The sequence below is a fragment of the Oncorhynchus mykiss genome, chromosome 10, assembly GCF_057628025.1.
Source record: "Oncorhynchus mykiss isolate SJ-2025 chromosome 10, ASM5762802v1, whole genome shotgun sequence".
NCBI classification, from domain to species: Eukaryota; Metazoa; Chordata; class Actinopteri; order Salmoniformes; family Salmonidae; genus Oncorhynchus; species Oncorhynchus mykiss.
This window is the reverse complement of record NC_143031.1, coordinates 35,912,784-35,928,240: the sequence shown is the minus strand read 5'-3', so window position 1 is coordinate 35,928,240 and position 15,457 is coordinate 35,912,784. Positions and strand designations below refer to the sequence as shown.

The 15,457-nt window shown below is 44.3% G+C and overlaps 1 protein-coding gene across 4 annotated transcripts in view; it reads left to right on the top strand.

Annotated features, from left to right (window-relative positions):
• Positions 1-15,457, top strand: part of LOC110533749 (transcription initiation factor TFIID subunit 1) — a 56,587-nt gene that overhangs the window by 36,920 nt on the left and 4,210 nt on the right. For 2 of the 4 annotated variants that reach the window (XM_021618247.3, XM_090186492.1), the window contains exons 19-32: positions 579-709; positions 807-887; positions 996-1,145; positions 1,324-1,449; positions 1,851-2,026; positions 2,142-2,356; positions 7,618-7,825; positions 7,981-8,146; positions 8,472-8,683; positions 13,251-13,359; positions 13,472-13,570; positions 14,570-14,747; positions 14,852-14,919; positions 15,100-15,222. In XM_021618247.3, the coding sequence (XP_021473922.3) occupies positions 579-709; positions 807-887; positions 996-1,145; positions 1,324-1,449; positions 1,851-2,026; positions 2,142-2,356; positions 7,618-7,825; positions 7,981-8,146; positions 8,472-8,683; positions 13,251-13,359; positions 13,472-13,570; positions 14,570-14,747; positions 14,852-14,919; positions 15,100-15,222 (2,042 nt within the window). Of the gene's footprint in view, positions 1-578; positions 710-806; positions 888-995; positions 1,146-1,323; positions 1,450-1,850; positions 2,027-2,141; positions 2,357-7,617; positions 7,826-7,980; positions 8,153-8,471; positions 8,684-13,250; positions 13,360-13,471; positions 13,571-14,569; positions 14,748-14,851; positions 14,920-15,099; positions 15,223-15,457 lie in introns of all 4 variants that reach the window. The other 2 variants (XM_090186493.1, XM_021618244.3) reach the window with 1 other exon arrangement.

Below are 15,457 nucleotides of genomic sequence, written 5' to 3'. Positions count from 1 at the left end.
GTCAATAGTACGGTATGACACTCTGTCCTTCATTGTTTGCCCTCACAAAGATGAATAAGTAATGCAGAACTGTGAATATGCCTCGTGAACGTTGTCACTCACAACTGTCCAACAATCCTGATTTCCTCTTAACGTTTCTACTCCCATGTGATCTCAGGGAAGTGCTGAGGTGTAAGAGAGAGTGTTTAGCTGTGTGAGCTCAGAGATGGTGTGCCTTACTTTGACAGATAGGCGCCAGGAAAGAGAGAGGTCAGCATATTATGGATATGGAGTTTACTGTGGAGGTAAGGTGTGGTCTAAGGAAAGCATCAATAAGGACCCATAGGTTTGCAGGGTCCTTCGTTAATATCTGCTGTTCTGCTCCTGCAACACCTCCGCTATAAGCCTACAAGACACTTCAGTTGAATGGAAGGATGGTCAATTTGATGCAGCAGGGAAGCTTTCTAATCAAAAGTCTTTGGAGGGGGGGAATTGGCCATGCAAAATGCATCCATGAATCTTAAGTAAAGGTGGACTAAAGAGAACTTAGTAATACTTGTTATATGATTGAAACTCATTTGCCCTGCCTCTGTCCCCAGGGATGGACTCTAACTGGTGGGTGCTGAAGCCTGACTTCAGGCTGCCTACTGAGGAGGAGATCAGGGCCATGGTGTCTCCAGAACAGTGCTGTGCCTACTACAGCATGCTGGTGGCAGAGCAAAGACTGAAGGTAAGGCTGACAGGCTCCTTGTGTAGGTACCGGCTGTGATACCGATTCTCTTTATGGCACTGTGTGAACTATACCATAACTTTTCTCTCTCCTCCAGGATGCTGGATATGGTGAAAAGTCCTTCTTTGCCCCAGAGGAAGAGAACGAGGAAGACTTCCAGATGAAGATTGATGATGAGGTACAGCTCTACTGCTTCCCTTTCACGAAACATTGATTTTGATGCTCCATTGATGTTGAAAAAACGATGATCCATGATTTCACCAATATTCTCTGTGGTTCACCTTAGGTCCGCACAGCCCCTTGGAACACGACGCGAGCCTTCATCGCTGCCATGAAGGGGAAGTGTCTACTGGAGGTCATGGGCGTGGCCGACCCCACAGGCTGTGGAGAGGGATTCTCTTACGTCAAAGTACCCAACAAGCCCACTCAACAAAAGGTACTTCTCTCTCTTACCCCCAGTGCTCTGAAACACTTCTGCCAGATCAGGGGGCCCTAATTTCATTCATGCGTTCATAGCCTCCAGAAAAACAATACCTATTTTTCTGTTCTAACCATTCAACGGTGGTTTGGTGATTATTACTTAAGCTTAAGGTTATTTTATTTGTTGTGTTCAGGCCCAAGACGACCGGGAACCACAACCCGCTAAGAAGACTGTGACAGGGACAGATGCTGATCTGAGAAGACTGTCACTCAAAAACGCCAAGCAGCTGCTGCGCAAGTTCGGTGTCCCAGAGGAGGAGGTAATAACACAGTAATAACATAATAATCATCATCATCATTTGGGAGGTGCTTATATTGGTCCTGTTACACACAAGTGTGTAATGAAAAGGAGTTTTTTTGCGTATCCCAACTCCCCCTGAGACACCCACAGAGAGTGGGGTCACGGCCAGGGTCATGATTGTACAGTGACCCTGGAGCATTTAGAGTTAAGTGCCTTGCTCAAGGGCACAGCAACAGATTATTTTACCTTGTTGGCTCCGGTATTCGAACCAGAAACCTTTCAGTTACTGGCCCAACACTTTAACATTGAGGCTACCTGCTGCCATTTAACCTAAATGTCTTCATTCCCTCATTTCATCCACCAACCTACGTATGAAGGCTATATCAATCTTTCAAACCAGTGTTTCTGTGTGTGTTTCAGATAAAGAAGCTGTCTCGTTGGGAGGTGATTGACGTGGTGAGGACCATGTCCACAGAGCAGGCCCGCTCTGGTGAGGGGCCCATGAGCAAGTTTGCCCGTGGGTCCCGCTTCTCTGTAGCCGAACACCAGGAGCGCTACAAGGAGGAGTGCCAGAGGATCTTTGACCTGCAGAACAAGTGAGGCCCTCCCATCCTCCCCTTTTCCAATTAAACATAATTCACTACCCGTTTCTTATAGGGATGCTGTAGTTGTACACTATCTGATGTTCCAGCCTGTCTGCCTTCCCCCCAGAGTATTGGATTCCACAGAGGTCCTGTCCACAGACACAGACAGCAGCTCAGCGGAGGACAGTGACTTTGAGGAGATGGGGAAGAACATTGAGAACATGCTGCAGAACAAGAAGACCAGCTCCCAGCTGTCCAGAGAGAAGGAGGAGCAGGAGAGGAAGGAGCTGCAGAGGATGCTGATGGGAGAGGAGAGCGACCACAAGGGACGCAAGGGCTTCTGTAAGTGTTGTGTTTGTGCGTTTCAGGCTTTTTTAAATGTGTTTACAGGAGTATGTGTTTACAGGAGTGTGTATGTGTCAGGGTTTATGCTAGGAAAATGTGGCGCCGGACAACGTGACCAGGAAGATTCAAATTTACCTGACCCATATGCAATGGGTGCATAACACATTATGGCGTCCACCCACGGTGCTCAGCATGACAGAAATCACATTTATATTATGGTAATGCTCTTAACAGCAACTCATGTAATGAAGCAGCCAATAAAACTGACTTTTCAAACATTTGGCAAAATGCAATTTGTGGGAAACCACCATTCTAAACAGCACACCTGGGAAACCACCATTCTAAACAGCACACTTTGGAAACCACCATTCTAAACAGCACACCTGGGAAACCACCATTCTAAACAGCACACCTGGGAAACCACCATTCTAAACAGCACACCTGGGAAACCACCATTCTAAACAGCACACCTGGGAAACCACCATTCTAAACAGCACACCTGGGAAACCACCATTCTAAACAGCACACCTGGGAAACCACCATTCTAAACAGCACACCTGGGAAAACACCATTCTAAACAGCACACCTGGGAAACCACCATTCTAAACAGCACACCTGGGAAACCACCATTCTAAACAGCACACCTGGGAAACCACCATTCTAAACAGCACACCTGGGAAAACACCATTCTAAACAGCACACCTGGGAAAACACCATTCTAAACAGCACACCTGGGAAACCACCTTTCTAAACAGCACACCTGATAACGGTTGCATAAGTGAACGAGATGAAATCTCAGTTAGAAAAAGAGGGTTAATCTAAAGATGCAACAACTAGGATGGGTTGCTATTATGACTAGTACAGTATGGTGCCTTTGGCTTCTGGACATCAACAGAAAGTTGAGATGAAAACCAATAGAACAGGAGAGAAATGGCATAGCGGTGGATCCAATAGGAAAGTAAAGGGAAATGACTCCTGTCTATACAGAAAAAAAAGAAAACAAATCTAAATACTTCACAAGAAAGCTTGACTTAGCCACAAAGGAATCAATGATCATTAGCGTCTTTTTTTAAATCCTGTGGATCGTTTCAAATCACAAGCTTAGTGGCAACGCACATGGCAATAGTCCTAGCTGATTATTGAGTTGCGACTGTCAGTTAAAAACTTCTAAAATATGTGTGAAGATAATGTGTCTTGAATATAATTTCAAATGTTGAGACAAGAAGAAGGGGAGGGGTGTGTGGCGAAGATATAGGGAGTCTCTCTCCAGAATGTCAGCTGTCTCCTGCCAATTGCTGCACATACATTGTTTCATTGTGTGAATTGTTTGCCCTTTAAAAAAAAAAAAATGTTTTATCAATTCTTCATTACATACAGTACCAGTAGTAAAAATACCGTTAATCCCCGTCATTTGGTTACAGAGTTCACCCCTGCTACACTTGAGTAACAGGTTTTGGTTTATTTCATGGAGTGCTCCTTGTGAGCAATGAACATGTCTGGTTTATCTGTTCTGATAATGTTGAGGGAGAGTGTGCCTGAGTACGCGTAGAAGTACCTGGCCTGCTGCGCAGAAATGTAGGAAAGTGTTTTTTAACATCCATTGCGAATGATAATACACGGAGTGTACAAAACATTACGAACACCTTCCTAATATTGAGTTGCACCCACTTTTGCCCTCAGAACAGCCTCAATTCATCAGGACATGGACTCTACAAGGTGTCAAAAGCGTTCCACATTGTTACTGGCCCATGTTGACGGCAATGCTTCCCACCGTTATCACGTTGGCTGGATGTCCTTTGGGTGGTGGACCATTCCTGATACACACATGAAACTGTTGAGTGGGAAAAACCCAGCAGCTTTGCAGTCCTTGACACACTCAAACCGGTGTGCCTGGCATCTACTACCATACCAATGGAGGCTCCCCAGAGGAGGAAGGGGAGGACCATCCTCATTGAATTTCATAAAAATAGTGAAACATTAAAAAAGTTATCCTTTTTAGATTAAACTATACTAATTATATTCACATCATCAAATAATTTATTTAATCACGCTGTTTTGCAATGAAGGTCTTCAGTATCCTCAACAGAACTCTGTAGGGTAGCACCGTGGTGTAGCCGGAGGACAGCTAGTTTCCGTCCTCTGGGCCGTCTCCTCTTCTCTCTATACACCAAGTCACTCGGCCTAATACAGGCAGTTGTCATCTCCCTGTATTACTGCAACTTGCTGTTGGCTGGGCTCCCCGCTTGTTCCATCAAACTCCTACAACTTATCCAGAACGCTGCAGCCCGCCTGGTTTTCAACTTTCCCAAGTTCTCTCATGTAAACCCACTGCTCCGCACACTCCCAGTCAAAACTCGCACTCCAAGACCATGGTGCTTACCTACGGAACAGCAAGAGGAACTGCCCCTCCCAACCTTCAGGCGATGCTCAAACCAAACACCCCAACACGAGCACTCCGTTCTGCCACCTTAGGTCTCTTGGGCCTCCCACCCCTACGGGAAGGAAGCTCCCGCTCAGCCCAGTCGAAGCTCTTCTCTGTCCTGGCATCCCAATGGTGGAACCAGCTTCCCCCTGGAGCTAGGAAAGCTAGGAAAGAGTCCCTGCTTACAGCCCAACACCGTGCAGGACGTTTGGCATTTGCCAGAGAACATCAAGATTGGCAAATTCACCACTGGCGCCCTGTGCTCTTCACAGATGAAAGCAGGTTCACTCTGAGCACATGTGACAGATGTCTGGAGTCTGGAGACGCCGTGGAGAACGTTCTGCTGCCTGCAGCATCCTCTAGCATGACCGGTTTGGCGGTGGGTCAGTCGTGGGGTGGCATTTCTTTGGGGGGCCGCACAGCCCTCCATGTGCTCGCCAGAGGTAGCCTGACTGCCATTAGGTACCGAGATGAGATCCTCAGACCCCTTGTGAGACCATATGCTGGTGTGGTTGGCCCTGGGTTCCTCCTAATGCAAGACAATGCTAGACCTTATGTGGCTGGAGTGTGTCAGCAGTTCCTGCAAGAGGAAGGCATTGATGCTATGGACTGGCCCGCCCGTTCCCCAGACCTGAATCCAATTGAGCACATCTGGGACATCATGTCTCTCTCCATCCACCAACGCCACGTTGCACCACTGACTGTCCAGGAGTTGGCGGATGCTTTAGTCCAGGTCTGGGAGGAGATCTCTCAGAAGACCATCCGCCACCTCATCAGGAGCATGCCCAGGCATTGTAGGGAGGTCATACACACTACTGAGCCTCATTTTGACTTGTTTTAAGGACATTACATCAAAGTTGGATCAGCCTGTAGTGTGGTTTTCCACTTTAATTTTGAGTGTGACTCCAAATCCAGACCTCCATGGGTTGATCAATTTGATTTCCATTGTTAATTTTTGTGTGATTTTGTCATCAGCACATTTAACTATGTAGAGAAAAAAGTATTTAATAAGAACATTTCATTCATTCAGATCTAGGATGTGTTATTTTAGTGTTCCCTTTATTTTTTGGAGCAGTGTAGTTTAGCCTACTCAAACACCCAGCTCAAACTGAGAGGGATGCGATCTTACCTAGCTGGCTATGGCTATCTAACACTAGAACTCTTCCAAGTCAAGGTAAGCTTTTGGTTTTATGAATTTATTCCCACCGGGTCCCACCGGTATAACTGCTCAACTGCTTGCTAACTGAACACTGTACTGCGTGATTGTAGCGAGTTTACTAACGTGTTAATCCTAGTTACTATGTTTACTTGACGTTAGCTAATATGGTGACAATGATGTAGGCTGTGTATAGTGGTTAGCAGTTTATGATATGAAGGATTGGCTTGGAAAGTTTTTTTTCACCTGGTCACAGACAGCTGATGTGTTGTACACTGAAGTCCACAAGCGAAGGGAAAAGGTGAGAGGAGGAGAGTGTGTAGATGCGAGAAGGAATTATCCAATGATCAAAGGGATCATGCTGTTTGTATGTGGCTGCTAATAAAGTGAACGGACGATTCTGTTGAAAAACGTTTTGTTAAGGAAGCAAACGGAACAAAACGGATAATCATACCTGAATTTGTCCAATAGAAACTCTCGTTTGCAACTTTTGGTGTAATGATTACACCCTAGATCAGCTAGGGTGTAAGGCGGTATAGATTGTGCAAGGCGGTATGGATTGTGCAAGGCAGTATGGATTGTGTCAGTGTCTGTCACCTAGATTACTCAAATTTCTCTCACCTACCTTTGTAAACTGTCATTCATAGGCTAGGTTGTAGCAACCTCATGATGGGTATAGGGAAGATTTGAGTATCATGTAGTAGCATATCGATTTTACATCGAGCTGGGTGAATGGGAATGAGAGTCATCCAATATACTGTAATAGAAATAAGACCATGCTCATAAAAATATATCATCCTCCCTCATCTTCAACGGCACCGACCGCTGCTGTACCATACCCCATTCAAAGGAACTGAAATATTTTGTCTTGCCCATTCACCCTCTAAATGCCGCACATACACAATCAAGGCTTTCACCTGGGTTCCTGGTCAGTTTGTCATGGAAAGAGCAAATGTCCTTAATGTTTTGTACACTCAGTGTATATTAAAAGTATTACTTCCTCACAGTAAGCTATTTGAAAAATCTTTCCAACAATCTCCCCCTCGGTAATCACCACTCCTCAGTGTGAAAGAGCTATAGGCCAATGCAGCCTACTGCTGCGTTGGCCTGTAGGCTATGAGTTCCATGCACAAATGTCTTGTATCATTGTAGATGGATCACAGTGTATGATCACGCGCTGCCTAGGAAGTCCTTATAAAATAATTGCCTCCACGTTTCCGTGGTCGGATTTTGCCTTTGGGCTACTTTGTAGAAAGGTAAGATATGCCTCATAATATGAAATATAACATTCCAGTTTCAAACAATTAAGTATGCTTTCAAAATGCATCCTGCCTCCAGCTCATATTGTAAAGTGGTGGGTGACGGGCTGATAGCCTGTTGCCTGCACTTGAATGGCAAATGAGAGCGCTTTAAATACCAGTTGAGAAATAAAAATAGCTCTCTTTATTTTTTAACACACAATTGCATTTAGAATTGTTGCATAATGAATGGGCTGATAAAAAAAGGTTTTACTCCATCGGCAACCAGCTGAGGAGCTGCAGGTGAAATCCAGCTTAAAATGTACACGCGTGATAGTTGTGTTAGATAAATCAGATACATGATGACCTACAAATTGGCAATTGCCGGCTAACGGAAACTCTGGTGTGTGTGACTTATATCTCTCTCTGTGTGTCCCTGCAGCCAGTGCCTTGTCCACAGGCTCCCATAAAGATGACGACACGTCCTCGGTCACCAGCCTGAACTCGTCCGCTACGGGACGGCGCCTCAAAATCTACCGTACCTTCAGGGACGAAGACGGCAAGGAGTATGTCCGCTGTGAGACGGTCCGCAAACCCTCCGTCATAGACGCCTACACCAGAATCAGAACCACCAAGGATGATGAGTTCATGTGAGTCCGTCCGTCTGTGTGGTGTGTGTGTTTGTGTGCGCATGAGGTCTGTTGTGTCTGCGCATGCGGTCTGTGTGTCTACGCCAAGTGTGTGTGTCCAACCTGTCACTAAGTCTCTGTCCAACCTGTCACTAAGTCTCTGTCTGCCTCTACAGAAGAAAGTTTGCTGTGTTTGACGAGCAACACAGAGAGGAGATGAGGAAGGAGCGGAGGAGGATCCAGGAACAGCTGAGGAGGCTGAAGAGGAACCAGGAGAAGGACAGGTTCAAGGGCCCCCCGGAGAAGAAGGCCAAGAAGATCAAGGAGAGGCCAGACCTCAAGGTAAAAGTAAGCTTGCCAGCCCATAATGATTCAACTCTAAGACTATCCTCCCCTGCTTTTCCATAACCTACTGTCTGTTTTCCTGCTGACCTGCTCTGTTTCTAAAATAGGATCATTCATTTCAAGATAAACCTTCCTCACTGTTTTCATACTTTCCTTTAGTAGCAATATATTATATTGCTTATAATAAGCATGATAATGTAGTGTTTGCATGTGATGTGGCAGTTATTGTGCCATGTGATGCAGTGAGTTGCAGTTTCCATTCCTGTATAGCGTGTTTGTCTGATTGTTAACTACATCTCCTTTTCTTCCTCCCCTGCCCTAGCTGAAGTGCGGAGCTTGCGGTGCCATCGGGCACATGCGAACCAACAAGTTCTGCCCGCTATACTACCAGACCAACGCCCCGCCCTCCAACCCGGTTGCCATGACAGAGGAGCAGGAGGAGGAGCTGGAGAAGACTGTCATTCACAACGACAACGAGGAACTCATCAAGGTGGAGGGAACCAAGATCGTCCTCGGCAAGCAGCTTATCGAGAGGTACAAACACACACAGGCTAGACATTCAGGAGAAAAGGAAACTTAAACTGAAATATTTCCATGTTACTAGAGTGACCAAAGTTTTTTTTACTATATTTTCTCTTTTACTGAGTCGGTAATGCCAGCTTCGAAGCACCAAAAGGTATTGCACAGCTAATTGAGCTTCTGTAGATCTGTCCATTATGCGCTGTACGTCTGTCTAAATAACCACATTTCCATCCAACCATTTCATGCGGATGAATTACCTGTCACATTAAAAAAGTCACAACCGGGCTGATGGAACATGAAATGGCGGTACAATTTTATAAATGCTGACAGACAATTTGTGTCTATAAAATTTAAAATAAAAATTATATGAGAAATGGTGGCAGAAACGCCTTGATGCGCATGTATTTATATAACAACCATCATACCATCATGACTAGTTAAATAAAGGTTCAATAAAATAAAAAATACAGAAGTAAACTTTGAGTCAGGCGGTGGATGATATGCTGTGTGGTCCTCCCACTACGACTTGGGAAAGCATGCAGTTTATTAGGCTACAGATGTAAATGATGATGAAAGTGCACGGTGATGAGATTGATGCTCCTTTCCAATGAGAGAGTCTTATTCTGGTGAGATGATGATCGATACTTGGTTGCTGTTTGACAAATACAAATAATATTGCTCTTATCCATAAAAATCTCATAGTGTAGGTAGCCTACCCGCACTCTATCTGTGAGCTGTTGGCTAGAGACCATGTGCCATGACCAAGGGAGGCACATTTTCTATAGAACGCAACAGTTGTTGTGACAAACCAGTAGAGTTGAAAATGTGATGGAAACCCATGTAACTTGTATTTTTCATTCAGTACATGGGAATTTAATGGCAGTTACTTGTAATGTGCACACAGAGCCGGTCCTGACCTCCCCGGGGCCCTAAGCAAAATGCTGCTACGGGGCCCTCCTACCTGACCTGTGAGACATGTAAACCATTTACCACTGCCACACAGTCACACCTGACAAACCAGTGCTCCCACTACAATCCTCCCTCCTTTAAAACAGTTTGCTCCATCTGTCAATATTTATTGAATGGAGTATTTTCTATAGAATCTTAAGATAAGTGAATATTAAAATTTACATAAATAAGAAATTGTAGAAAATATAACATTTGGAAAATAATAAAATATAACACTGAGCTTTTGCTCTGCTGCCTGGTAATTAGTCCAGTCCTCACAATATTATACAATTAGCTTTTTCTAGACAATGTAAATATAAGCCTATAGGCTATGGCTATAGCTACAGTGCCTTGCGAAAGTATTCGGCCCCCTTGAACTTTGCGACCTTTTGCCACATTTCAGGCTTCAAACATAAAGATATAAAACTTTATTTTTTTTGTGAAGAATCAACAACAAGTGGGACACAATCATGAAGTGGAACGACATTTATTGGATATTTCAAACTTTTTTAACAAATCAAAAACGGAAAAATTGGCCGTGCAAAATTATTCAGCCCCCTTAAGTTAATACTTTGTAGCGCCACCTTTTGCTGCGATTACAGCTGTAAGTCGCTTGGGGTATGTCTCTATCAGTTTTGCACATCGAGAGACTGAAATTTTTTCCCATTCCTCCTTGCAAAACAGCTTGAGCTCAGTGAGGTTGGATGGGGAGCATTTGTGAACAGCAGTTTTCAGTTCTTTCCACAGATTCTCGATTGGATTCAGGTCTGGACTTTGACTTGGCCATTCTAACACCTGGATATGTTTATTTTTGAACCATTCCATTGTAGATTTTGCTTTATGTTTTGGATCATTGTCTTGTTGGAAGACAAATCTCCGTCCCAGTCTCAGGTCTTTTGCAGACTCCATCAGGTTTTCTTCCAGAATGGTCCTGTATTTGGCTCCATCCATCTTCCCATAAATTTTAACCATCTTCCCTGTCCCTGCTGAAGAAAAGCAGGCCCAAACCATGATGCTGCCACCACCATGTTTGACAGTGGGGATGGTGTGTTCAGGGTGATGAGCTGTGTTGCGCCATTTACGCCAAACATAACGTTTTGCATTGTTGCCAAAAAGTTCAATTTTGGTTTCATCTGATCAGAGCACCTTCTTCCACATGTTTGGTGTGTCTCCCAGGGGGCTTGTGGCAAACTATAAACAACACTTTTTATGGATATCTTTAAGAAATGGCTTTCTTCTTGCCACTCTTCCATAAAGGCCAGATTTGTGCAATATACGACTGATTGTTGTCCTATGGACAGAGTCTCCCACCTCAGCTGTAGATCTCTGCAGTTCATCCAGAGTGATCATGGGCCTCTTGGCTGCATCTCTGATCAGTCTTCTCCTTGTATGAGCTGAAAGTTTAGAGGGACGGCCAGGTCTTGGTAGATTTGCAGTGGTCTGATACTCCTTCCATTTCAATATTATCGCTTGCACAGTGCTCCTTGGGATGTTTAAAGCTTGGGAAATCTTTGTGTATCCAAATCCGGCTTTAAACTTCTTCACAACAGTATCTCGGACCTGCCTGGTGTGTTCCTTGTTCTTCATGATGCTCTCTGCGCTTTTGACGGACCTCTGAGACTATCACAGTGCAGGTGCATTTATACAGAGACTTGATTACACACAGATGGATTGTATTTATCATCATTAGTCATTTAGGTCAACATTGGATCATTCAGAGATCCTCACTGAACTTCTGGAGAGAGTTTGCTGCACTGAAAGTAAAGGGGCTGAATAATTTTGCACGCCCAATTTTTCCGTTTTTGATTTGTTAAAAAAGTTTGAAATATCCAATAAATGTTGTTCCACTTCATGATTGTGTCCCACTTGTTGTTGATTCTTCACAAAAAAATACAGTTTTATATCTTTATGTTTGAAGCCTGAAATGTGGCAAAAGGTCGCAAAGTTCAAGGGGGCCGAATACTTTCGCAAGGCACTGTATATGTCTCAAAATAGCACAATAAAGCCTATACAGTGTGATTAACTTTGGTTCCCTCTGCAGCCTGGGAATTTTCAGCATCAGCATGGCCACCAGCCTGTCTGGGTACCAGTCTATCTGGACTGTCTGGAAGTAATGGAGAAAGTATGTCACATACAGTGCATTGCGAAAGTATTCGGCCCCCTTGAACTTTGCGACCTTTTGCCACATTTCAGGCTTCAAACATAAAGATATAAAACTGTATTTTTTTGTGAAGAATCAACAACAAATGTTTTTTGAGCAGTCTGGCTTTACTCCTTGGTGCTTGCCCTTCATGTTGGCCCCATTATCATAAGCTTGCCCTTTACAATCTTCAAATGGAATCTTCAGCTCATCTCAGATGACCGTAGACAGATTCAAGCCTGTTGTAACCTCAACATTCACAAAGTAGAGGAAGTGCTCTTTGATCTCTGGCTTTCCCTTTAAAGCCACGCTTCTCAGAATAATGGACATTTGCTCCTGGTGACTAATCTCCTCTACTGACAAACTTAAGCAAATCACCTGTCAATTATAGATAACAGTACTATTATTAATTTTATCAGCTGCATCAGGCCCATTTAAACTGGCTCCCCCAGATTTCCATTTATAAATTTTCAAATATAAAATACTTTTTATACTCTGGCTTGGCTGAATACTTGATGGTTATTATTTACCCACAATCCATTTTGTACAGTATGCCCAGCTAATCACCATTTTAAATTCAATATATAAATCAACAGTCAAGGGCAATCCATTGCTTTTCTTCTTGCATTAGTCCAGAGTTGTAACTAAACCTTGACTGAGAGACTAGATAATCATTGTCTTGTTTTAAAATGATGTCCGCCTATGAGGAGTGCAATCACGCCCATATATTGTCTGGACTGGTCCCCACAGAGGTTGCTGCATGGAAAGCGCAAGTTTAATTTCATGCACGCACATATGAACACATGTTCACACGCGACGCGGTTATCTTTTCCCAAGCTGCAATTTATAAACACCATTGCCCGTTGGCGTTTATCAAATGTAATAAATAGTTGTATTTCACTATCACTTTTGTCAGGCATAAAGTCACAGAACACAGCCCTGGAAGTGGCTGGCAAGCAAGACACTGACAGACCAAGAGATGCACTGCCCAGCTAGGTTAGCAAGACAGACAGACGAGAGGGAGATACACTGCAAGCTAGCAGATCAACTTAACGTTACTGTTATTTGCTGACATCAAACTTGGAGAAGTTTACCTGATCGCTGTTCCCGCAATTCACTTTCATTGTGTTTTGTTTCTCTCTCTTCGTGACCAGAAGGGTAGTTCCGCTTCATCCTCTCATCCAAGTTGTAAACATTGACACCCGCTTTGACACGAGGGGGAGGCGGGCCCTTGCATGATTTGCAGGGCCCTACTCAACTTGCGTAGTGAGCGTATAGGGCCGCCTTGCTCTTTGTGTACTATGTCATCACACACAGCCTTTTATCCGCAAAAGGTCTGTTTGATGGAAAAGCATCTCTGGTGGATTTAAAAAAATATATTTCTGAATATTCACATGGAAATCTGTCACAAATTGGATGGAAATCTAGCTAAAGTTTGTGATCTATCATGTTGTGCTGCTGTGTAAAGGACCATGTTGTCTCCTCTTCCAGTGCTGATGAGGTGCGCAGGAAGTCTCTGGTGCTGAAGTTCCCCAAACAGCATCTTCCCCCCAAGAAGAAGAGACGTGTGGGGACCACTGTACACTGTGACTACCTCAATGTGAGCCTAGTTGTCACTATATTGACTGTTGTTGTATATTCAGTTCAAGCATGGTCTAGAAATCTTTAACACTGTGATTGTTGTTTTGTTGTTACTTGTCGTCCTCTCACAGAGGCCCCACAAATCCATCCACCGCCGACGCACTGACCCCATGGTCACCCTGTCCTCAGTCCTGGAGAGCGTCATCAACGACATGCGGGATCACCCTAATGTAAGCTACACACACATTCACACAATTCACTGCTTGCTTACTGACTGACTGACTGACTGACTGACTGGCTGGCTGGCTGGCTGGCTATATAATAAAAACAGCCTTACACTGCAGTTCCTCTTGGCACTTCAGTCATTCCTAGAAAATAAATAAAACTTTCCCTTCAAAATATAATTGTCCGTGGTGCAACAGTGCAATCCGTTTTGTCACCAAAGCCCCATATCCTACCCACCATTGCGACCTGTACGCTCTCATTGGCTGGCCCTCGCTTCATACTCGTCGCCAAACCCACTGGCTCCACGTCATCTACAAGACCCTGCTAGGTAAAGTCCCCCCTTATCTCAGCTCGCTGGTCACCATAGTATCACCCACCTGTAGCACGCGCTCCAGCAGGTATATCTCTCTGGTCTCCCCCAAAACCAATTCTTCCTTTGGCCGCCTCTCCTTCCAGTTCTCTGCTGCCAATGACTGGAACGAACTACAAAAACCTCTGAAACTGGAAACACTTATCTCCCTCACTAGCTTTAAGCACCAACTGTCAGAGCAGCTCACAGATTACTGCACCTGTACATAGCCCACCTATAATTTAGCCCAAACAACTACCTCTTTCCCTACTGTATTTATTTAATGTTTTTATTTATTTTTGCTCCTTTGCACCCCATTATTTTTATTTCTACTTTGCACATTCTTCCACTGCAAATCTACCATTCCAGTGTTTTACTTGCTATATTGTATTTACTTTGCCACCATGGCCTTTTTTTGCCTTTACCTCCCTTATTTGCTCACATCGTATATAGACTTGTTTCTACTGTAATATTGACTGTATGTTTGTTTTACTCCATGTGTAACTCTGTGTCGTTGTATGTGTCGAACTGCTTTGCTTTATCTTGGCCAGGTCGCAATTGTAAATGAGAACTTGTTCTCAACTTGCCTACCTGGTTAAATAAAGGTAAAATAAATAAATAAACACACAATTGTGTTGTCTTTACCTCGGCACAGACATACCCCTTCCACACGCCGGTCAATGCCAAGGTGGTGAAGGACTACTATAGGGTCATCCCTCGTCCCATGGATCTGCAGACGCTACGGGAGAATGTGCGCAAGCGTGTGTACCCCTCCCGGGAGGAGTTCAGAGAGAACGTGGAGCTCATCATCAAGAACAGCGCCACATACAACGGTACAACTTAAAACCACTTGAAGCCTTAGAGAATGACTGTAATATTGGACTCTGTGCGACCGTTATGTAACTTATTGAGACTGTAATTGTTTTTGTGTATTCAGGTGCCAAACATCCAATAACCCAGGTGGCGCAGACCATGCTGGACCTTTGTGATGTGAAACTGAAAGAGGTACGTGTGAACGCAGAGGAATTCCTGGATTGGTGCCATTTTGGACACCGCCCAAAGTCTGCTGCGCTGTTTGCAGAAGGACGAGGCAAATGTTCAGCAACTCTTGGAAGAGAATGGAGGTGGCCTTCAATAGTAGTACTTGTTTATTATTAAAGGGGTAAATTCCTTTGTCTTGTGCAGAAGGAAGACAGGCTGGTGAGACTGGAGAAAGCTATCAACCCCCTGCTGGACGATGACGACCAGGTAGCCTTCTCCTTCATCCTGGACAACATCGTCACTCAGAAGATGATGGCCGTGCCTGATGTGAGTGGAGCCACCCGTCGTCAGGGTTTCTACTTTCTTTCGGACGCTTCAGGTGTCACAGAGAGAATATCTGCTATTAGTATTTTCTCTGTGTCCAAGTCATTTTAGTGAGCCTAGCAGTTAGAGCGTTGGGCCAGAAACCAAAAGGTCGCTGGTTTGAATACCCGAACCAACAAGTTCACAAATATGTAGATGTGCCCTTGAGCAAGGCACTTAACGCTAATTTGCTTTAGGG